At 40.3% G+C, this 25,417-nt stretch overlaps 1 protein-coding gene across 1 annotated transcript in view; it reads left to right on the forward strand.

Annotated features, from left to right (window-relative positions):
* Positions 1–24,516, forward strand: part of GPRASP1 (G protein-coupled receptor associated sorting protein 1) — a 42,013-nt gene extending 17,497 nt beyond the window's left edge. The window contains 3 exon segments of the mRNA XM_053201475.1: positions 18,916–18,992; positions 19,323–23,779; positions 23,782–24,516. Coding sequence (XP_053057450.1) covers positions 19,984–23,779; positions 23,782–24,161 — 4,176 coding nt within the window. The 5' untranslated portion in view covers positions 18,916–18,992; positions 19,323–19,983 and the 3' untranslated portion in view covers positions 24,162–24,516.
* Positions 24,517–25,417: the final 901 nt, after the last annotated feature.

The following is a 25,417-nucleotide window of genomic DNA, read 5'->3' on the forward strand; positions in this document are numbered from 1 at the left end:
AAATGTACAAGTATACCCTTGAGTTGCAAGGATTCAATAAATCAATGGCATGGATATCTTGAGTAATTCAAATATTGGCCCCATTACATCAATAACAAGGTTTGGCAATTAATATAATGAATACCATGTATTTTCCTTTAGAACTTTTTAGAGCAAAGCTATTAGGCTTACTCAATTTGGTTTTAAAAGTAGTGACATGTTTGAAATGATACCATCAATAAAGTAAAAAGATGACTCAACGCATAGGAGAAAGTATTTGCAAATTATATATAATATATATGATATGGGTCTAGTACCCGTAATATTTATTTATTTTGAAAGAGAGAAAGGGAGAGAGTGTGCATGCATGCATGAGGAGGGCAGAGGTGAGGGAGATAGAGTCCCAAGCAGGCTTCACACTCAGCTCAGTGTGGAGCCTGATGCAGAGCTTGATCTCACAACTGTGACTTCATGACCTGAGCCCAAATCAAGAGTCAGGATGCTCAACCGACTGAGCCCACCCAGATGCTCCTATATTTGGTCTTTATCCATGATTCCTGGCTCCCAGCTCCCAGAAACTCTTGGAATTTCCTGAATGATAACAGCAATGGGGGCATCTTTTGTCATAGTACTTGGTCTCTTGTCCTCAGTTCCTGAACTCCACTTAAGAGCCATTAACATGAAATGGGTGTCATGTTATTTATAACAAGCACTTTTTTTTATCACAATTGGGTTTATGTTAACGAAGTGACTTTTAGAAAGCACCTAAGGATGGTGGCTGGTTTCAGGGGAACCAGCCCTGTGGTAGAAAGTTGGAATTTTCAGTCCAACCCCCTACCCTCACATCCCACCCCTACCTCCTGGAAGAGGAGAGGGCCTGGAAGTTGAATCAGTCCCCAATGACAAATAATTTAATCAATCATGCCTACATAATAAACCATCCAGAAAGACAGCTCAGAGAGCTTCTGCATTGGCAAACACATGAAGATTCTGGGATACTGGAGCACTGGGAGAGCACATGGAAGCTCTACACCCATTCTCCATACTTTGCCCTATGCATTACTTCCATCTGGTTGTTAATGAGTTATATCCTTTTATGAAAAAATGGTAATCCAATAAATAAAATGTTTCTATGAGTTCTGTGAGCTGCTCTAGCAAATTAATCAAATTTAAGGAGGGAGTTGTTGGAACCTCCCATCTATATAGCCTGTCAGTTGGAAGCAGATATGGTAATCTGGACTTGAGACTGGCATTCAAAGGTGAGGGGCATACTGTCTTGTAGGACTGAGCCCATAACCTGTGGGGTCTGATGCTATTTCCACATAGATAGTGTCAGAATTGAGGTGAATTGTAGGGCACTCTGCTGGTGTCCAAGCATCTCTTACTGGTGTGGGAATCCCTCCCTCCACACACACATTGGAATTGCTGCCAGAATACCTTTATTTTGAAATTAGGAGGAATGAGTGCCAACTTACTTTTCTTTTTTAAGATTATTTTGTTTATTTGGGATCCCTTGAGATTCCATATGAATTTTAGGATAGATTTTTCTATTTTTGCAGAATATGTCATTGGGACTTTGATAGAGATAGCTGTGGATCTAATAGATCATTCTGGGTAGTGTTGAAATCTTAGCAATGTTAAATCTTACAGTTGATGAACATGAGATGTGTTTCCATATATTTATATCTTTAAATTTGTTTCAGCAATGTTTTGTAGTTTTCAGTGTATGGTCTTTGGTCTAATTCATTGTATTCTTATGTATTGTGTTCTTTTGATGCTATTGTAAATGAAATGGCTTTTGTAATTTATTTTTTATTTTATTTCATTTTATTTTTTAATGTTTATTTTTGAGAGAGAGAGAGAGAGAGAGCACATGGAGGTGGAGGGGGGGCTGGGGCAGAGGGAGGGATGGGCAGAGGATCCAAGCGGCTCTTGCTGACAGCAGAGAGCCAGATGCAAGGCTTGAACTCACAATCAGAAGTCAGACTCTTAACCGACTGAGCCATCCAGGCGCCCCTCTTAATTTTTTAGATTGTTCATTGTTATTGTATAGAAAGGCAACCAATTTTTGTGTTTTGATATTGAATCTTGCAACTTTGCTGAATTTGTATATTAGCTTTAAGATATTTTTGCAGAATCTTTGGGGTTTTCTACATATATGCCATCCATGTGAGCACAGATCATTTTATTTCTTCCATTACAATTTAGGTCCCTTTTATTTCTTTGTCTTTACTTGTTACAGCTGAAACCTCTAATACTACAATAAATATAATTGGAGAATGTGGACATCCTTGACTTGTCATTCATAAAGAAAAAGGTTTTAGTCTTTGACTATTGAATATGATGTTTAGATGTGGGCTTTTCATATATGGCCTTTATTCTCTTGAGGATGTTTCCTTCTATTCCTGGATTCTCAAGTGTTTTGATGAAAGGGTGTTGAATTTTGTTAAGTGCTATTTCTACATGAATTGAGATGATATGTTTTTTGCCTTCATTTTGTTAATGTGGTGTGTTGCAGTAAATGATTTTTGTATGTTGAATCACCCTTAAATTCCAGAAGTAAACACCAATTGGCCATGATACAGAATTCATTAAATTATGCTGCTGAATTTGGTTTTTTTAGCATTTTGTTGGAGAATCAACATCAATTTGCATCAATATTATAAAACATACTTGACAATAATTTTCTTTCCTTCCATTGTCTTTCTCTGACTTTGGTACCAGGGTAATGCTGGCTTATTGGAATTTTAGGAAGTGTTCCCTTCTCCATTTTTTGGGAAAAATTTGAGAAGATTTGCTGTAATTCTTTTACTGTTAATTCAGTAGTAGTGAAGCCATCTGGTTCAGGGTGATTTTTTTTTTTTGGAGGGAGGAGGTATTTGATTACTTATTCAATATTTATTTATTTATTTATTTATTTATTTATTTATTTATTTTTAGAGAAAGAGAGAGAGCAAGCCTGAGTCAGGGAGAGGGGCAGAGGGAGGGAAGGGGGGGGAGAGAGAGAGAGAGAGAGAGAGAAAGAATCTTAAGCAGGTTCCATACTCAGCATGGAACCCTATTTGGGGCTTGATCCCATGACCCTGGGATCATGACCTGAGCTGAAATCAGGAGTCAGACACTCAACGAACTGAACCACCTATGTGCCCCAATTCAATAATAGGTCTATGAACATTTTATATTTTTTCATGATTCAGTCTTGGTAAGTTGTGTGTTTGTATGAGTGTTTTCATTTCTCCTAGGTTATGCTATTTGTTTAGTTTACAATTGTTCATTGTATCCCTGTATAATGCTTTTTATTTCTGTGAAATTGGCAAGGTTTCCATTTTCATTTTTGATTTTAGTAATTTGAGTCTTCTCTCTTTTTTTCTTAGTTAATCTAGCCACAAGTTTGTCAAGTTTTTTGATCTTTTGAAGAACTAAGTTTTGGTTTCATTGATTTTCTTTATTATTCTCCTATCCTCTATGTTTATTACTTTCTTCCATCTTTTGACTCTGGGTTTCATTTGCTATTCTTTTTCTAATTCCTTTGAGGTATATGGTTTAGTTGTTGGTTTGAGATCTTTTTTTAATGTAAGTAATTAGTAGTATATTACTGCTTTTGCTGCATCCCATAGGTATAGTATGTTTTAACTTCCACTTTCTGTTATTTTCTAATTTCCTTTGTGATTTCTTCTTTGGCCTGTTGGTTGTTGAAGAGTGTATTATTTAATTTTCACATATTTACGAAGTTTACAATTTTCCTTCCATTATTGGTCTTTAGTTTCATTCCAGTGTGATCAGAAATGGTACTTTATGGGAGTGTCTGGGTGGTTCAGTCAGTTAAGCATCCAACTTCAGCTCAGGTCATGATCTCGTGGTTCATGGGTTCAAGCCCTGCATCAGGCTCTGTGCTGACAGCTCAGAGCCTGGAGCCTGCTTTGGATTCTGTGTCTCCCCCCAACTCTCTCCCTCTGCCCCTCCACGCCCATGCTCTGTCTCTCTTGGTCTCTCAAAAATGAATAAACATTGAAAATTGCTTTTTAATTAAAAAAAGCGGTACTTTGTATGATTTCATCCTTTTTAAAAATTTTAAGATTCTTTTGTGATATAACATATGGTCTATTCTGGAGAATATTCCATGTGTACTTGTGAAAAATGTGTATTCTGCTGTTACTGGATGGCATGTTTTGTATATTTCTATTAGATCCAATTGGTCAATAGTATTACTTAAGTCCTCTATTTCTTTATTGATCCTCTGTCTGGTTTTCTATCCATTACTGAATGTGGGGTTACTGATGTCTTTAACCATTAGTTTTAAACTGTCCATTTCTCCTGTCAATTTTGTAATTTGTTAATATATTTGGAAATCTGATGTTTTGTGCATATGTTCATAATTGTCACATCTTCTTAGTGAATTGGCCCTTCATTTTCAATATAAAATGTACTTTGTCCCTTCTAAGTCTTTGACTGAGTTTCTTAGTTTTTTATTGCTCCTGTAACAAGTTACTACAAATATTGTTGCTGAAAACAACATGAATTTATTATGTCAGTGTTCTGTGAGTCAAAATTCCAAAATTAGTCTTACTAGGCTAAAGTGAAGGTATCAACAGGGCTGAGGTTGTGAGAGGAGAATCTGTTTCCTTGCCTTTTTAAAAATGTTTATTTTGAGAGAGAGAGAGAGAGCATGAGGTGAGATAAACACATAGAGAGTGAGAGAGAGAATCCCAAGTATTCTCTGTGCTCTCAGTGCAGAGCCTGGCACAGGGCTTGATTCCATGAACTGTGAGATCATGACCTGAGCCAAAATCAAGAGTCAGATGCTTAACTGGCTGAGCCACCCAGGCACCTCTTCCTTGCGTTTTTTGAACATTATAGTCTGCCTGCATTCCTTGACTCATGGCTCTTTCCTTGCACCAGTTTAACCTTTGATGCCATTGCCCTATCTCTGTCTTCTGTCTTTCACCTTCTTGTCTCTGTTTTAAGGATCCTGCAATTACATTGGGTCTATCTGCATAATCCAGGATGATCTTCCCATCTCAAGAGCCTTAACTTAATTACATTAGCAAAGTAGCTTTTTGCCCTGTAAAATAACATACTGATAGGTTTCAGGCATCAGAACATTGACATATTTGGGGGGGGGGCCATTATTCAGCCTGCCACACCACTTACAGTAAAGGCAGTAGTCACAGAAACAGTAAAGCAAGTTCCAGATGGGAAATAAATGCTGTGGTAAAACAGGCTACTCATATACTTTGAGTTTGGGGCATTTTATGGACATCTTTTGTAGACTTCCAACCAATCATCACCATGCCACCATCCATGAATTCGTAAAGGGTATTTTATAATAAGTAAAACATAAATGAGTGTCAGACTCCCCAGATTTCCATAACAAAGTGAAATTTGGCCACTGTAAGTTTCACCTCACCATGAATGATAGGACAACTTGGAAACATGTCCTGTGATAGAGTTCCTAAAATATGATAGGGGTTCATTTTAACACTCTTTTTCCCATGAGCTGTCCCCAAATTCATATGTTGAAGCCTTAAACTCTGGTATCTTAGAATGTGATTATATTTGGATACAGGGCATTCAAATAGGTGATTAAATTAAAATGAGGCTATTGGACTGGGGCCTAACCCATTCTGACTGGTGTCCTTATAAAAAGTAGATTTGAACACACAGAGAGACACCAGACATGCATGCACACAGAGGAAAGACCATGTGAGGACATAGCAATAAGGTATTTATTGAAAGCCAAGAAAGAGCCCTCAGGAGAACTAAAACGTGCTGACACCTTGATCTTGGACTTCTAGCATCCATAACTGTGAGAAAATAAACTTCTGTTGTTTAAGCCACCCAGTCTGTAGTATTTTATTATGGTAGCCCCACCAAACTAATACATACTCAAACTTCTATTTATTGGCTCAATATCTTACATCAGCTTAAGAAAAAAGAAGCTTCATCCTTATGGTAAATGTATTGAATTTTGTGAAAGCTTTATTAAAATTCTAAACTAAAATTAAATTCTAAATTCTAAACTAAAACTAAAATTAAAATTCTACAACTTTTTTTTAGTATTATTTTCCAGTTTGGAAGTATACACATGACCTTTCCACCTGTTTTAGTTGGTAGAATAGTGGAAAAAAAACACTGGGTGTGACACTTTCACCTTAACTTACACAAAATATTATCTCCCAACAAAATAGTCTAAAGATTTTTAGTGGGGTGCTTCTTAGTCTATTTGGTCAATAATAGAAGCATAAAGCATAATAACTCTCCTCAGATTTTAAATTATGGTGTAAACTGATCTGATTTACATAATCACCAACAAAAAAGCACCTCAGAGATCCAGAGACATTTATATACTCAGCAAATATTTATTGAGCAATCTATTGTGTGCCAGGCCCTGTTTCTAGGGAATATAGCATAGAATAAGATAAAGTGCCATACTCATGGAGCTTACATATAAGAATGGAGGGAAACAGATAATAAGAAAGTCAATATATAAAATATACATTATAATATTGAGTAGTGATAAATGCTATGCATAAAAATAAAACAAAGTATGAGGATAAAGGATATTTGAAGGGGGAATACTATTTTAGATCAGATAATCAGAGAAATTCTCTCCAAGCAACTACCTGAATGAAATGAGAGAATGGACCATGAAACTGTTATCTTAGGGGAAAGTATTATAAGCACTGGGAAACAATAAATGCAGAGCCCCTTGGGTAGGGATATGCTTGGTTTGTTCAGGAAACAGCAAGGAGACTAGTGTAGCTCAAATGGAGCAAGCAATGGAAGAATGGTTGAATATGAGTTTAGAGTGGAGCCAGGGACCAGATCTTGTGAGATATTGTAAGCCATGGAAAGAAGGTTGGATATTATTCTAAGGGTTATGGAGACACATTAGAGGATTTTGACAAGGGGCTCAGCATGATATGACTTATGTTGTTTTTTTTTTTTAAGTTTTAATGTTTATTTTTGAGAGAGAGAAAGAGTGATTCGGGGAGGGACAGAGAGAGGGAGACACAGAATCTGAAACAGGCTGCAGGCTCTGAGCTGTCAGTACAGAGCCTCACACAGGGCTCAACCGTGAGATAATGACCTGAGCCGAAGTTGGACGCACAACCGACTGAGCCACCCAGGTGCCCCAATATGACATGTTTTTTAAGGATAAGCCTGGCTACTGTGAAGAGAATGAACCCTATGAAAATAAGAATGAAAATGGTGAAAATTTTGGAGTTAGGAAGCAATTGCAGTGGTCTAGGTAATATATGGAAGTGGTTTGGACTAAGTTGTTAGCTGTGGATATGGTGATAAATATCCATCTTTGGCATATATTTGGAGGTAGAGCCAATGGATGTTGTGGATGGATTGAATATAAAGTAAGAGAAAATGAGGAATTGGTGATTCTGAAGCTGAACAACTGAGTGAATAAAGATATCATTTATTGAGATGGGTGAAGACTGGGAGGAGAAGGTTTTGGGGGAAGGTCAGGAGCTCAGGTTATGATACATTGAATTTGAGATGCCTTTTATATATACACATGGAGATGAAAAGTTTTTGAGAGAGATCAGATTAGAGAGAGAAATTTGAGAGTCATCAAGGTACAGATGGTCTTTCTTTCTTTCTTTTTCTTTAACTTTGTTTATTTTGAGAGAGATAAGAGTCAGAGACAGAGCAGGGAAGGGGCATAAAGAATCAGAGAGAGAGAGAATCCCAAACAGGCTCCACGCTGACAGCACAGAGCCCGATGTAGGGCTTCATCTCATGAATCATGAAATCATGAGCTGAGCAGAAATCAAGAGTCAGACACTTAACCGACTGAGCCACCCAGGCGCCCCCAGATGGTATTTAAAGCCATGAGACTTAATGAGATCACTAAGGAATATAGATAGTGTATGTAGTAAGGGAATAGGTCTAAGGATTGAGCTCTGGGACATTACAATATTGAGATACAGAAGATGACAATGAACTAGCAAAAGCAACAACAACAACAAAAGAAAGCTAAAAATATGCAGTCAGGAGTAGCCACTAAAGTAGGAGAAAAACCAGGAGAATATAATATCCTGGAAGCTAAGTAAAGATATTTCAAAAAGGGAGTTTTTAACCTTGCCCAACATAGCTGATAGGTAAGGTGACCAAATATCCCTATTTTCCCAAGACAATCCCAGTTTATGGCTTTTGTATTTGTTAACAACACCCTTTTTACTCTCAGAAATGTTTATTTGAATAATAAATTATATGCTCACTTGTATGATAGATCAAGATGAGGATTGAGGATTGATTATTGGATTTACCAACATAGAGATCATTAGCATTCTTGATGAGCAGTTTCAATGGAGCAATAAATAAAAGTTCATTGGATGTTGGAAATGAAAGAATGGAGTCATATCAAAAAAAAGGAGGAGACAGTGTCAATATGCTAACTACAAACCACTATTCTGATGAATTTTGCAGCAAAAAAAAAAGGGGTAGTGGCTATAGAATGATGTGAGGTAAAGGAAAAATTTTGCTTTTAAGGTAGGAGATAGTACAGTATGTTTGTTGATGGGGACATTTCACTTTCTAGAAAGGGAAATGTTTATGATAAAGGAGAGAGAGAAGAAAATTTTGGAACAATGACCTTGAATAGAAGATGGGCCATCATCCAGTGGATACATTTAGACGCTGGCTTTAGATAGGAGCATGGCCAGTTCATTAACAAAACATTAGAAGAGGCAGAATTTATGGGCACAGATGCAAGTGGTGAGTAGGCATGGTGGTAGGAGTTTGTGGAAGTTCTCTTCGATTTGCTTTCATTTGTTCAATTGAATAAAGAAGGTCACCAGCTGAGATAGGAAAGTAACTGGGGTCTGAGGAGAGAAGACAAGGTGTGATATCTTTTTTTTTATTAAGGTAAAATATACGTGGCATAAAATTTTACATTTTTAAGTGAACAATTAAGTGGCATTAATTACATGCACAGTTATACATCCATTACTACTATTTCAAAAGTTTTTATCATTTGTTATGGGTTGAATTGTGTCCTCAAAAAAGATGTGTTAGAGTCCTAACATACACAAACATCAACTCAAGTTGGATTAAAGACTTAAACATGTGACCTGAAACTGTAAAAGTCCTATACAAAAACATAGGGGGAAGTCTTCTTGATATTGGTCTTGGAAGTGCTCTCTTGGATATAGCACTGAAGCCACAGGCAACAAAAGCAAGAATAGACAAATGAGATTACACAAACTAAAAAAAAAAAAAACTTACGCATCTAAAAGAAACTTATGTACCTTAAAGGAAATCATCAACAGAATGAAAATGCAAACTACAGAATGAGAGAAAATGGGCGGCCAATACCCAAAATATATAAAGAATTCCCACAACTCATTAGCAAATAAATGAAGTATGAAAAATAGGCAAAGGGCTTGAATGGACATTTCTCTAAAGAATACATACAAATGGCCAGCAGGTATATGAATAGGTGCCCAACATCGCTAACCAGTACAGAAATGCAAATCAAAACCAAAATGAGATATTACCTCATACCTATTAGGATGGCTGTTATCAAAAAAAAAAAATCACAAGTGTTAGCAAGGATTTGAAGGAATTGGAATACTTATGCATTGTTGGTGGGAATGTAAAATGGTGTATATAACATGGTGCAGCCACTATAGAATACACCAGCAATTCCATGTCTGGGTATACATATATCCAAGAAAATTGAAATCAGGATCTCAAAGGGATTTATGCTCTCTCATATTTATTTCAGCACTATTCACAATATCCAAGATAAGGAAACAACCCAAATATCCATTGACAAATGGAGAAAGGAAATGTGGTATATATAGAATTGAATATTATTTAGCCTTAAAAAAGAAGGAAATCCTGCTATTTGTGACAGCATGGATGAACCTGTAGGACATTATGCTAAGTTAAATAAGGCAGTAACAGAAGGACAAATACTACATGATTCCACATCATGATTGTGATATAGTCCATATATGTGTGGTATCTAAAATTGCCCACTCTATTTGAGTGGTGGTTGCCAAGGGTTGGGGGGAGGAAGAAATGAGGAATTGTTGGACAGGTATAAAGCTTCAGTTATGCACAATGAATACATCCTAGAGATCTGTACATCATAATGCCCATACTTAACAATACAGTATTATGCACTTAAAATTTAGTTAAGAAGGTAGATCTTGTGTTATGTGTTCTTACAACTACAGCAGCAGCAGCAACAACAACAACAACAACAACGGGACACAAGTAAACTTTTAGAAGTGGTAAATATGTTGTGATGATGGTTTCATGAGAGTATGCATATGTTCAAACTTACCAAATTGTATATGTTAAATATATGCAGTTTTTAATAGGTCAGTTATATCTCAATAAAGCTATTTTAAAAAGTCATCATTACACTTAAGGTCATCAAGTTTTCTCCTATGTTATCTTCTAGGAGTTTTATAGTTTTGCTTTTAATATTTAGCTCTGTGATGTTTTGAGTTAATTGTTGAAGGGTGTAAGGTCTGTGTTTAAATTAGGTTTCTTGCAGTTGGATGCTCATTTCTTCCAGCACCATTTGTTGAATACACCATCTTTGCTCCATTATATTGCCTTTGCTCCTTTGTCAAAGATTAATTGACTGTATTTATGTCAGTATATTTCTGGACTCTCTATTCCATTGATCTATTTGTCTATTCTTTTTTTAAAAAATTCTATTACTTTTTTAATGTTTATTTATTTTGAGAAAGAGAGAGAAAGCATGAGCAGGGGAGGGGCAGAGAGAGAGAGGGAGAAAGAGAATCCCAAGCAGGCTCGCCACTGTCCGTGCAGAGCCCAACGTGGGGCTCAAACTCACGAACTGTGAGATCATGACCTGAGCCAAGATCAAGAGTCAGATGCATAACTGACTGAGCCACCCAGGTGCCTATGTCTACTATTTTGTCAGTATCATACCATTTTGGTTACTGTAACTTCATAGTAACTATAGAAGTCAGATAATATCAGTCCTCTGATTCTCTTCTCCTTCAATATTGAATTGTCTATTCTGGGTCTTTTGCCTCTTCATATAAACTTCAGTAACAGTTTGTGAATATCCACAAAATAACCTGTTGGGGTTTTGATTGGGATTGCATTGAATCTATAGACCAGGTTGGGAAGGACTGACATCTTGATAATGAGTCTTCCTATCTTTGAACATGGAATATCTCTCCATTTATTTGGTTGGGATCTTTCTTTAAGAGGCAAAAAACAAACAAACAAACAGCTCTATGACTCTAATGATAAGAGAGAAGAGGAAATAATTTGAGCTGCACAATCAAGGGATATGCTAGTTTGAAAGTTTACATGCATGTGTATGTGGGAGATACGGGTGGGACTGGGGGCACAGCTTCTTCTGTATCCCTGGCTTTATGCTTGGGAAATTATTTTGTTCTAAGTTGTGGCATAGGTCCCAAGCATATGGTGGGTATAGGAGACAGAACAGAACTAGGACTCTTCCTTTATTAGGCTCAGAGGGTGGGGAGCCTAGGTTCCACAAGTTCACTACTTATTGGCTAACTTAAAGCATAAAAGTGGGACTTAGGGCAGGGGAAGAAAAAAGGAGGATCAGTTAAGAGTTCAGTTACTTAGGTTAACCAGGATGTTCTGAAAAGTAATTTCATGGATGGGGTGTCCCAGTTCATTATATGGTTGTTTTGCTAGTAGGTGAGTCATACATCTAGCCATATGTTTATTCAAGATGGATGTCTTTTCATGAATAGACAATTTTCCATTGAAGACATCCAGATAGCCAACAGGCACATGAAAAGATGCTCAACATCACTTATCAGCAGGGAAATACAAATCAAAACCACATTGAGATGCCACCTCACACCAGTCAGAGTGGCTAAAATTAATAACTCAGGAAACAACAGATGTTGACGAGGATGCAGAGAAACGGGAACCCTCGTGCACTGTTGGTGGGAATGCAAACTGGTGCAACAGCTCTGGAAAACAGTGTGGAGGTTCCTCAAAAAATTAAAAATAGAACTACCCTACAACCCAGCAATAGTGCTACTAGCAATTTATCCAAAGGATATGGAAGTGCTGATTCATAAGGGCACATAAACCCCAATGTTTATAGCAGTGCTTTCAACAATAGCCAAGAGCCCAAATGTCCATCAACTGATGAATGGATAAAGAAATTGTGGTTTATATATACAATGGAATACTACTTGGCAATGAGAAAGTATGAAATCCTGCCATTTGCAACAATGTGGATAGAACTGGAGGGTATTATGCTAAGTGAAATAAGTCAATCAGAGAAAGACAGATATCATATGTTTTCACTCATATGTGGAACTTGAGAAACTTAACAGAAGACCATGGGGGGAAGGGAAGGGGAAAAATAGTTTCAAACAGAGAGGGACGCAAACCATAAGAGACTGAAATACAGAGAACAAACTGAGGGTTGATGGGGGAGTGGGAGAGAGGGAAAAATGGGTGATGGGCATTGAGGAGGGCACTTGTTGGGATAAGCACTGGGTGTTGTATGTAAGCAATAAATCATGGGAATCTAGCCCCAAAACTAAGAGCACACTGTATACACTGTATGTCAGCCAACTTGACAATAAATTATGTGTGTGTGTGTGTGTGTGTGTGTGTGTGTGTGTGTGTTTGTGTGTGGTCTTTTTTTAACTTTTAATTCCAGTTAGTTAACATACAGTGTAATATTAGTTTCAGGTGTAAAATTTAGTGATTCAGGAATTCCATACATCACACAATGCTCATCACAAGTGTATTCCTTAATCCCTATCACCTATTCAACTTATCTCCCCACCTACCTCCTTCCTGGTAGCCATCACTTTGTTTTCTATAATTAAGAATCTGTTTCTTGGTTTGTCCTTCTCTGTCTCTTTTTTTCCCCTTTGCTCATTTGTTTTGTTTCTTAAATTCCCCATATGAGTAAATCATATGGTATTTATCTTTCTCTGATTGACTTATTTCACTTAGCATTGTGCTCTTTAGCCCCATCCATGTCATTGCAAATGTCAAGATTCCAATCTTTTTATGGCTGAATAATATTCCATTGTATATATACCACATCTTCTTGATCCATTCATAAATTGATGGACACTGGGCTGCTTCTGTAATTTGGCTATTATAAATAATGCTTCCATAAACATAGGAGTGCGTGTATCTCTACAAATGAGTGTTTTTGTATTATTTGGGTAAATACCTAGTAATGCAATTGCCAGATTATAGGGTAGTTCTATTTTTATTTTTAATTTTTTTTAATGTTTATTTATTTTTGAGAGAGAGACAGAGCGTGAGGGGAAGAGGGCAGATAGAGAGGGAGACACAGAATCTGAAGCAGGCTCCAGACTCTGAGCTGACAGCACAGAGCCCGATGCAGATCAACCTTGAGATCATGACCTGAGCTGAAGTCAGATGCTTAACTGACTGAGCCACCCAGGCACCCTGCATAGTTCTATTTTTAACTTTTTGAGGAAACTCCATGCTGTTTTTCACAGTGGCTGCACCAGTTTGCATTCCCACCAATAGTACAAGAAGGTTTCTTTTTCTCCACATTCTCGCCAACACTTGTTGTTTCCTGTGTTATTGATTTTAGCCATTCTGACAGGTGTGAGGTAACATGTCATTATAGTTTTGATTTGCATTTCCCTGATGATGAGTGATGGTGAGCATTTTTCATGTGTGTGTTGTCCGTCTGGATGTCTTCTTTGGAAAATGTCTCTTCATGTATTCTGCCCATTTTTAATTGGATTATTTATGTTTTGGATTTTGAGTTGTATCTGTTCTTTATATATGGCATACTAACCCATTATTGGATATGTCATTTGCAAATGTCTTCTCCCATTCCATAGGTTGTCTTTTAGTTTTGTTGATTGTTTCCTTTGCTGTGCAGAAGCTTTTATGTTGCTGTAGTCCCAATAGTTTATTTTTACTTTTGTTTCCCTTGCCTCAGGAGAGGTATCTAGAAAAAAGTGGTTATACCCAATGTCATAAAAGTTACTATGTGTTTCCTCTAGAATTTTAGTGGTTTCAGGTCTCCAATTTAGCTCCTTAATCCATTTTGAATTTATTTTTACATATGATGCAAGAAAGTTGTCCAGTTTCTGTCTTTTGCATGTTGCTGTCCAGTTTTCCCAACACCATTTGTTGAGACTTTTTCCCACTGGATATTCTTGCCTCCTTTGTCAGAGATTAATTGACCATATACTTGTGGGTTCATTTCTGGGTTTTCTATTCTGTTCTATTGCTCTACATGTCTGTTTTTGTGCCAGTGCCTTATTGTTTTGATCACTACAGCTTTGTAATATAAGTTGAAGTCTGGAATTGTGATTCCTTCAGCTTTGCTTTTCTTGTTCAAGGCTGCTTTGGCTATTTGGAGTTTTTTGTGGTCCCATACAAACCTTTGGATTGTTTGTTCCAATTCTGTGAAAAATGCTGTTGATTTTGATAAGGATTGCATTAAATGTGTAGATTGCTTTGGGCGGTACAGACATTTTAACAATATTTGTTCTTCCAATCCACGAGCATGAAATGTCTTTGAATTTCTTTGTGTCATCTTCAATTTCTTTCACCAGTGTTTTATAGTTCTCAGAGTACACATCCTTTACTTTGTTGGTTAGGTTTATTCCTAGGTATTTTGTTATTCTTGGTGCAGTTTTAAATGGGGCTGTTTTCTTAATGTCTCTGCTGCTTCATTATTGCTGTATAGAAATGCAAGATTTCTGTACATTGATCTTGTATCCTGAGCCTTTACTGAATTTGTTTATCAGTTCAACCAGTTTTTGGTGGAATCTTTCAAGTTTTCTATATATAGTATAATGGATGTCTTTTGAACCAGATACCTTGGCAATTAAAGCTCAATGTCAACCACTTACACTACAGACATTTAGATTTCAAGGCTAGTCAGTGTTGCACAGGTGCTAGTTGGAGATACTGGGGAGTGAAACTGGCTGTTGTAATCTACTTTAAAAGGAAGTAAATAGAATATTACTTTAGCAACCAGAAGGACATAGCTCAGCATCCTGTTTCAATCTTTTATAGGCTCTCTGATATTAAAGATGACACTTAACTTACCTGATACATACACATAAAGTGCTAACACGTAAAGAGTTTAAAGTAGGACTTTTCTCAGTTTGATAAGTATTAAACAGCAATAGGGCCTGTTCTGTAAGTGAATTGAGAATAAATTGTCCAACAAATTTTCAAAGTCTCACAGTATAATCAGTCGACTTGTGGTAGATCCACTCTATTGTCAATAAATATCCACTCAGAATCAATATTGAATCACCTTGAGAATTACCAGACAACTTTATGCTGGTATGACCATAAAATTTTAGGATAAAAATGGAATAAGAAAGAAACTACAAGTAAATATAACTTCCACAAGAACAGAGATATTTTTCATTTTTGTTTCTACTGTATCTCTAGTGCCTAGGAAAAGTAAGTAGTTACATATACATATTTATTGAATGAATGGAAGACACCAGAGACTTTAAGAAAGTGAAAGAAGACTTCTTCGGGAAGGCAAAGAGATTCACACACCCACAGATCCCAGCAGAGTTCATTCCCTTCTTCAAGCCTGGCATTCCGCCAAGACAGTATGCTATGGAGCAAAGAAAAAAGTGATCCACAATTCAGCTAAAGCCATTAAACAGCACAGTAAAAGCAGCACTCCTCTGATAATTGACATCCATTGTCAGTCCAGATACTGTATAGAATCATCTACAGATGTTTTTTTATCACCAAAATATTGCAGAATTATAATAAATAGTTAAAAACAAGTAAAAGCTGAAGTGAAAATATATGAAAATTCGTGGTAAGAATATGGCTCTCTTTTCATTCTCAAAAACATCAGTGATTTTCAATATATAGGGACTTTCTCCAAGATGAATCTCAAAGCCGATGCAAACATTTTTCTTTAGTAAATAGAGATGGGGAATGCTGGAGAGGGTGGTTATAGTGGTAAGAAAAGAGCCCCCAAAGTGATCCTCCCAAGGGTTGAGGTCCAAATAAACATAGTCGAGTAGAATGGACTATCATGATGGTGAGTAAATTTGGTTCCTACTGCCTCTGTAACACATTACCACCATCTTGGCAGCTTAAAATAACACAAATGCATTATCTTACAGTCCTGGATGTTGGGAATACAAAAAGGATCCCACTGGTCTAAACTAAAGGTGATGACAGGACTTCATTTTTCTGAGGAACCCTTGGGAAAATCTGTTTCTTTAGCCTTTTCTGGCTTCTGGGAGCTGCCTGCATTCCTTGGGCCTTGGCTTTGTTTCATCTTCAAAGCCAGCAATGCCCTGTCTAAACCTTTATCAGGCTACTTCACTATGACACTGACTCTTCTGCCTACATCTTGCACATCTGAAGTACCCTTGCAATTACAATGGCCAGGAAGCCCCAGCATATTCTTATTTTTGAAGTCGGCTGATTAGCAATCTTAATTGCATCAGCAACCTTAATTCTTTTTCCCCTGTAACATCACATATTTACAGGTTCTGGAGAATAGGATGTGGATATCACTGAGGGACCTTTATTCAGCCTACCACAGTGAAAGTGCCATTTAATTTAATTTAAAGGGTTTAAAATGGGCACCAACAGGTCTGTGCTCAACCACATTTGTGCTTAAGTTCAGTTGCTCTGTTTGCCCCATGGAGCACAGAAAGGAAGAGCTCAAGACTAGAGGAAGGATGTAGGAGTAAGGGACTCAGGATTTAAGAACCACCAGGCTTCTGTCTTGGAGAAGTAGGTACATGATGGGGCCCTCTCCAAAGAGTGTTTGGGGGAACTAGATAGGTGTGCATTGCCAGTGGCTGAGATCCAAGCTGGTTCTAATCCCTGCCACATTTCCACATTGCCAAAGATAATGAGAGCTTGGATGTGACTGCAAGAGAAGACTTGATAGACAAGACAGTGGAAGAAGTAGCCAGGACTATCCTGACACCTGGCCATGGGGCAACAGACCTGAAAGATCCTATGACCTAGTGCGGGTCCTTACAAGGGAAGGCCCTCCTTCTTGGGCAACTCTGGGGACTGCAAAATGGCAAAACATGTGACCAGTCTGAATAAGAGGGGGAAAATAACTGTGTGGTAGAAATAATGGGCACAAAGCAGTGGTTGGTTTTCTCAGGCTAGAGGTGTGGGTCTGCCTTCCTTTAGAAAAGGCACAGTGGTGAGGCCTCCATGGGAGCCCCCTCCCACCTTAGCTCATCAGCCTCCAGGAAAGAGGGCAGGCCAAATGGGGAAGCGCATGGTGGGCAGACCAAGCAGCCTGGGGGTTCTCATACACATAGGGGCTGTTGATATATATCTGCTGCTGCCTGCAGAGCACTGCCACCATCACCACCACCACCACCCCTGACCTCACGATTCTAGCCCCCACCACCAATGGTCCCCAGGTCCCTTGTATTGCTGTGCTAGCAGTGAGGGGGTGGTCGCCTCAGAGGTCTGCAGAGGTCCGCCCCTTAGGCTGGCGCACCTCCTGCCCCCTCCCCCCCCCCGGTAGGAACTAGGGTGGGCCAGGGAGGGGGCGTCTAGCCCATTCGTGCTGTATCCCTCCGCCCCCTTCCTGACACCCTTGCTGAGAGCGTTTCTTGCCGCATCTTGCGCAGTCCCTGCTCAGTTTGGTGCGGCACCGCGGGGGGTGGGACGCCTTTTTGCGATTCTGACCGCCCTCTAGGTGGTGGGAATCCGAGTGAGGAGCTCCGAGAAGAGGGGGAGGAAAACGACCTGCACCTTGAGCCTGTGAAGGCAAGTGGGTTGTCGTGGGGAGGGGTGGGGGGACCCCCACTGTCGCCCGGCTTACAGCCTGCCCGGACCCCAGCCTCTGGCAGCCTGGCAAGGGAGAGGCGACCCGGTCGTACCCTGTCCGTGACAGAGGTGCGCAGCGCCGCGGGATCCCTGGCGAGGAGAGGCAGTGACCGGTGCGGGCCGGACCCAGGGCATGGGGGCTAGCGGGAAATGCTCCCTCGGATCCTCTGGAGCGAACTGCGCCAGCCACTCCGCAGCGAGCTTTCCAGGCGCCCATGACCCGCCCTGGACAGTGCTGTGCCCAGAAAGAGCTGTCGGGGTGGGGGAGGGGGAGAACCTGCTATAACAGAAATGGCGGAGCTGGAGCTGGGAGGGGGTGCAGCATCAGAGTTGTGTGTCCATCTGGCTGGGGGGAAAGGGGGCGGTGGTGTCTGCTACTCCCGGGCCCTAATTCTGGAAAGGGGCCTGTTGGACCTCGTGCTCTGGATGCTGCCTCTTCCCACAGGTGCCCGGTTGATACGCAGTTTTCAGTCTTCGTGGTAGGTCTGGCGGTTTCATCCCACAGGTTGCATTTGTAGAGAGGCTTGAAAAAAAAGGAAGAGCAGGACAAGATGCCTGACACTGGTAGTGTATGGGGGAGGGGCATGAGCAGCAGCCATTGAATGGAAACACAAATATGAATGGAGTTAACTGTGACCAGAACAGGTCAGGCATCCAGGAATACCTTCTAAAATTCCCCTTTGTACTAGCTTTCTAAGCCCTTCCCTTGCCTTTCTTCCTCACCTTCACTCAAAATTGGTAGCAGTAAAAGATGGACTAGGAGGTGAGGGTGAGACAGAAGTCATAATTACAAGTGCCACTGCACAATCTGTTTTCTGTAACATGATGGGTACTTTACCCCACTTCTGTAGTACCAGTACAAGGTACTGTGAACACCTACTGGTGAATCCTCATAACTGGAGAAGGGAGTAATGTAATGGTCAGAGTGTAATGTGAAAAGCGGCTGTTATCCAGAACCCTGAAACAGAGGGCCTAAATTAAATGAGAATATTCTCTCAACAGGTCCTCTAACTCTTGTTTTCAACAAGATAGAAGATAATATGGATACTTTTTGGTGTTGGTCTGTCCACTAAGCATTCAGTTGCTGCCATTATTTCCTGAATGTTTTGCCTTTGTGTCTGTCCATAGACTTCCTTTAAGGCTGCTCACTTCTATAAGGAAGGAGAGGAGGAGACTGGTTCAAATCTCTGGAGGTTGGCGTGAAGGTGGGTAAATCAGGGGAACACTATAGAGTAAGATCATGGCAAGTGTCTTTGATCTAAGTGGGTATGGGAACTCCTCCATCTCTCCTGCTTGCTGCTATATTTGCAACTGCCACAGCATCCCTTTTCCATTTCCTTCAATAGATATTAGGAATATTGGTGTATGTGTGGATTGGTTGTGATAGGGAAGAGAAAACCTGAGAACATGGACATTGAGATAGGAAACAACAAATTGAACTCTTGTGGTAAGAGATACTTCCATCAGGGTCAGCGTGCCCTCTTATTTATCCACAGTCAGGCTCCACTCTTTCCTTTATTTTTACTTATTCCAAGGCTGCTTTAGGGCTTGACGACCCTGGAATCAAGGAAAGGAGGGGAAAATTGCACCACATCCTTGCAGGTTGGTGTCAAGTAGGTACAACTTTGGGTGGGGAAGTGGAAATCAACACTGGCCCAAGAGTGATTAGGGTAATCTGGGGCCTCCTAAGCCTCTCCCATTGCCAACACTCACCAGTTTCACACCTGTTTTATAGCAGGCAAAGTAATGTGGCAAAATCTGGGGTAAAACATGTGGGTCCAACTGTTCCACTAAGTATTCAAGGTCCAGTCTCTCCATGTGAATCTCTGCATGGAGTGATGCAATTAGAAGAGATTCAAAGCCCCGTGTCATTCTTTTTCCTTAGATCCATCTCTAGTGGCAGCTCTGGTGGTGTTGGATTGCTGCTGACCACCACCGTCAACAGGTCTGCTCCTACCTGGGAACATCCATCGTCCCGCAGCTTGCTTATACCTATGCACTTTGTGGTATTGACTGAGGCTAGGCTTTGGAAGGAGATCGATTGATTGATGGACTGGTGATTGACTCTAACTCTTGTTTTCAACTATATCACCTGAACTGAAGATCATAGTGTGAAGATATAAAACTGTGAGAGATCTGTGGTAGAGGCTGAGACATGTAGGGGTACTTAACTGGGCCTCCTCTGTAACTTATACCATGACTGGGGCTGAGATTGAACATGCTGCTTAGGAGAAGCCTGAAAAGAAGGCTGAAGAAGAGATTGGGGGTGGGGCTGAAAGAAAGAATAAAGTCCCACTGGTGGTCAGACCCAAGGTTAGAACCCAGGCACAGGTAATGCCTGGGGTAAGGCCTAAATCTGATGTCATGGTAGTAAGTGGGGCAAAGCCCAAAGCAGAAACCATGGCAGTAGGTGTGGTACATACTAAGAATGAGGCCAAGGTAATCCCTGGGGTGAGGCCTACAGATAAAACCCCTTCATGGACCATGACTGAATATGATGGTGAGGAGATGTTGAAGAGAGAGGGAGTGTCCCAGACCAATTCCATAGCCTGGCCACTGGTCAGTACTGAGTTTGAGTCAGTTGCTAAAATGAAGACCTTATCTATGGATAAGGAACTGATCAGTGTGGACACTGATTCCTTTCCTGTCACCAAGGTCAAGTCCCAATTAGGAATACAGCCTTTGTTTGGGTCAGAGGAGAAGTCCAATGTGGGATCCTGGTGGTGCCCCACGCCTACATTCAAACAAGAGATCTCTCACAATTGTGATTTCAGATGGGTGGACAGATCTTGTCTGAATTCCTGGTTCTGGAGTGGAGAAGAGGTCAGTACAAAGTTTCGTCCTAGAGACAGGGTAAAGGCCAATGCCAGATCCAGGCACAAGGCCAAAGAAGAGGACATGTCTAGGCCCAATACCAACTGGGAGTTTTATGTGTCTAGTGCCGGCTCTGAGGATGAATCTATTAAGACATCCTGGCTCTGGGCCAGAGAAAAGGCTAATATCTGGTCCATGCCCAAGGAAGAGACCAATAACAGGTCCAGGCTTAGGTCTAAGAAAGAAGTCTTTGAGTCCATTTCTGGATCTGAATGTGAGGACAATGTGAATTCCTGGCTCTGGGCTAGAGAGGAGGGCAAATGCAGGTCTAAACCCAGAGTCAGGAAAGGGGCCAATGTCAGGGCCAGGCACAGGACCAAGCAAGAAGCTTCCATTGATTTTGTATCTGGATCTTTAGATGTAGTCCAAAAAGAGTCCTGGTTCTGGCCTGGAGAAAAGGCTAATAACTTGTCAAGGCCCAAGTTCAAGAAAGAGGCCAAGGCCAGAATAATGGCAAAGGAAAAGGTCAAAAATAAGTCCAGAGCCAGGGCCAAGCCAGAAACCAGGTCCAAAGAGGAGTTCCTCATTGGGACCTGGTTCTGGGCTGCAGAAGAATCCAGCATAGTAGGTGGGGCCAGTGTCAAGTACAGCTCTCAAGTGGAGGATGATTCCATTTTTGGCAGTTGGTTCTGGACTGAAGAAGAAGCCAGTATAGAGACTGATGCTAGCAGTAAATCCAGACCAAGCACTGAGGAGGAATCTACTGGCAATTTCATCCTTGGGTCTGGGGAAAAGGCCAGTATGGAAACTGGGGCTGAGGCCACCTCCAAATCTATGCTAGAAGATTATAAAGAAAACGTCATTGTTGGTTCCTGCTTCTGGATTAGTGAAGAGACCAACCTAGAAGCTGAGGAAGAGACCATTTTTGGGTCTTGGTTTTGGGTCAGTGATGGGGCCAGTATGGAAGTTGATATTAGAGCCAGCTGTGCATCCAGGCTAAGGTCTGAGGAAGAAGGGGTCATTGGTCCCTGGTTCTGGGATGGAAAAGAGGTTGATACAGAGGCTGAGTTTGGAGAAGCCAGGCCAGGAGATGAAGAAGAGTCAATATTTGGGTCCTGGTTTTGGGCTGGAAACCAGGCCAAGATGGATTCTGGGGCTAAAGTCAGTTGTGATACCATGCCAGGGGCTGAGGAGGAACCCATTATTGGGTCATGGTTCTGGAATGGAATAGAAGCTTGTGTGGGGACTGAGGTCACCAACAAGTCTACCCTGAAGGACAAGGAGGAGGTTATTATATCATCTTGGTTTGGGACCACAGAAGAGGTCAGTATAAAGTATGGAACTGGTGCCAGATGCAAATTTATGGCAGAGGCTGAAGAGATCAATAATGAGTCTTGCTTCTGGGATGAAGAAGACCCCTGCATATATACTGCCAATGGAAGCAGGTGGAAGTCTAGGCCAGAGGAGGAACAGGACACTGTTAATTCATCGTTCTGGTCCAGGAAACACACAAGGCCAGAGACCATTATAGGGCCCTGGTTACAAGCTACAGAAGAGGTCAGTACAGATGATGAGACTGGAGAAGAGACCAACCCACTGATCGAGGAGGAGACCATGATCACATCCTGGTTCTGGAAAGGAGATGAAACCATTAGAGTGGCTACAGACAAAGAAGAATCCAGGCCAGATGCTGAGGAGGAGGACATTATTGGTTCTTGGTTCTGGGCTGGGGAGGAGGACAGGCTCAAGACAGCAGCTGAAGCTAGAGAAGAGGACAGGCTGGCAGCTGAGGAGGAAGCTATTGTTGGGTCTTGGTTCTGGGCCAGGAAAAAGATCATTAGGAAAGAGGCTGGCTTTTGCAACAAATGCAGTCCAGAGGCTAAAGAGGAGGAAGCCATTGTTGGGTCCTCATTATGGGCTGAAAAAGAGGCCAGTATGGAGGCAGGAGCCAGTTTCGAGTCCATGCCAGTGACTGAGGAAGAGGAAATCACTTCCTCAGTTCTGGTTGGGTCCTGGTTTGGGGCTGAAAAAGACAACAGTATAGAGGTTGGGCCTCAGGCAATAGAAGAGAGCAGGTCAAGGACTGAAGAAGAAATCATTTTTGGGTCCTGGTCCTGTGCTGCAAAAGAAGTCAGTGTAGAAGCAGAGACATTCTGTGCATTCAATCCAGAGGATGATGAGATAATTGTTGAGTCCTGGTTCTGGTCTGAAGAGAAGGCTATTAACGAGACTGGAACTGTTGTAACTTGTGAGAACAGGCCAGACAATGAGGAAAAGGCAGTTTTTGGGTCCTGGTTTGGAGCTAAAGATGAGGCCAATAACAGGACTGACAATGGGACCAACTGTGAGACCAGGACAGTAGATGAGGAGGATGATCCCATAGTGGGATCCTGGTTCTGGGCAGGAGATGAGGCCCATTTTGAATCAAACCCTAACCCTGTGTTCAGGGCCATTTGCAGGTCTAGGTGTTCATTTGAGCAAGAACCTGATGCTTCACACAGGCCCCAGAGCTGGGAAGAGGTCACTGTTCAGTTCAAGCCTGGTCCATGGGGTAGCGTTGGCTTCCCATCTCCAATACCCTTTAGATTTCCAAAAGAAGCAGCATCTATGTTCTTTGAAATGTTTGGAGGAAAGCCAAAGCACATGGAACTTAACCCAGAAGGGGAAGAGCAGGAATCTTTGCTTCAGCCTGGTCAGCCTGATCCTGAGTTCCCATTTCAATATGATCCATCCTACAGGTCAGTCAGGGAAATTCGGGAACATCTTAGGGCCAGAGAGAGTGCAGAACCTGAGAGTTGGTCCTGCAGCTGCATACAGTGTGAGCTTAATATTGGTTCTGAAGAGTTTGAAGAACTCCTTTTATTAATGGACAAAATCCGAGATCCTTTTATTCATGAAATATCTAAAATCGCAATGGGTATGAGAAGTGCTTCTCAATTTACCCGAGATTTCATTCGGGATTCAGGTGTTGTCTCACTTATTGAAACCTTGCTCAATTATTCCTCCTCCCAAGTTAGGACAAGTTTTTTGGAAAACATGATTCGCTTGGCTTCACCATATCCAAATCTAAACATGATTCAGACATATATATGTCAAATGTGTGAAGAAACCCTTTCTTATAGCTTAGATTCCCCTGAGCAAATTTCTGGAATAAGGATGATTAGACACCTCACTACAACTACTATCACACACTGGTTGCCAAGTATATGTCAGGATTTCTCTCCTTACTAGCCATGGGCAATACCAGAACAAGGTTTCATGTTCTGAAAATACTACTGAATTTGTCTGAAAATCCTGTCATGACAAAAGAACTACTCAGTGCTGAAGCAATGTCAGAATTTATGGGCCTTTTTAACAGGAAAGAGACAAATGACAATACTCAAGTTGTTCTAGCAATGTTTGAGAATATTGGTAACAATATCAAAAAGGAGATGGTGTTGTTCACTGATGATGATTTCAGTCTTGAGCCACTTATTTCTGCATTCCATGAAGTTGAGGAGTTTGCTAGGGAACTGCAAAGCAAAACAAATGATCAATATGACCCTGAAGCAGGCCAGTAAAATTAGTATGATTAATCACTTGCCTTTGTCCTAATGTTCCTGAGTTAACAATTCCTTGAATAATGTTTTGGTTTACATGGTCAGTTGTGTTGTAAAGATGTGTGTACATCTTTATTGCTAGCACTGACTTTGCCCAACTCTGTATGAGCAGAATCATTCTTCTGATGCCAAATGAATATTAGAACTGACAGAGCATTTGTTGATATTTGTGTTTTTGTCTAAATTGTGACACTTAGTATTTCAGCTAGAGTGAACTGAGCCATCATAAGTAAGCCAGCTACCCTTCTGATTGTTGTTCTAGTGTGTTGATGTCTATTTGAGTCTTGTGTTTTCAATAAAGTTCTGTTTTAAAGTTGTCAGAAGTCACCCTTCTCCTTGAACTTAAAATATAGATGCAAAGATAACACAGGAACACACATAGATAATTAATCTATAAATAATATGCTCATTGAAAAAGTTTATTCTGATGACATTAAATGCAAAGGTTACCATGGGCTGCTACTCAGGGCATACCTCAGGAGAAAAAGAACTCAATTAAGCTGGGCTCTGGAATATATGAAAGACTGGGTGGTGTGAATAAAAACATGGAGTTGAGAAAAGTTCTTCTATGTGAGTGAGTTACCCAGTCAGACTGGAGTGGCTGGGAAGGGTGTATTAAGGGATAGAGAGGATGAGATAAGTTTTGAAAAAATAAGAAGTTGAATTTTGCATCTCAAAATATGGGTGTTTCATTGATACGCTTAAAAGTTAAAAGAATTAAGAAAGTACAGAAAATTAACTGAAACAGGAAAACCATTTCTTCATAGTGGTGCCCATGGAAAATGTTATGGTAGTAATACCATACAGCCTCTAAAAAGTGATGAGGTATAGATTTTTCAATTGAATAAGAAAATAATAAAGCAAAATGCTTTATTTGGTGGAATAGAAAAGACTGGTATTATACATAGAAAGTATAATTCCATTGTAAAAATAAATGTGGTAAATAGACCAAATGTATGCAGTTTTGACTGTAAAACATAACAAAGGAGTACACAAATGTGAGAGACTACAACTTCAAAATGACTGGCTTGCCAAGTAAAAATACATATTAAATTAAAGGGAATAAACTTTAACATTTCCAAAGTTCCTGAATTCACGCTACATGTTTTTCACATTCAAAAATGTAATACATATTCAGACAGAAGCGAAAGTCAGGCATACAGTTGTTTTGGTTTGGGATAGGGGATTTTGGGCAGTCCAGGTTAAGAGTAAATCTG

Source organism: Acinonyx jubatus, chromosome X (assembly GCF_027475565.1).
Source record: "Acinonyx jubatus isolate Ajub_Pintada_27869175 chromosome X, VMU_Ajub_asm_v1.0, whole genome shotgun sequence".
Taxonomy (NCBI): domain Eukaryota; kingdom Metazoa; phylum Chordata; class Mammalia; order Carnivora; family Felidae; genus Acinonyx; species Acinonyx jubatus.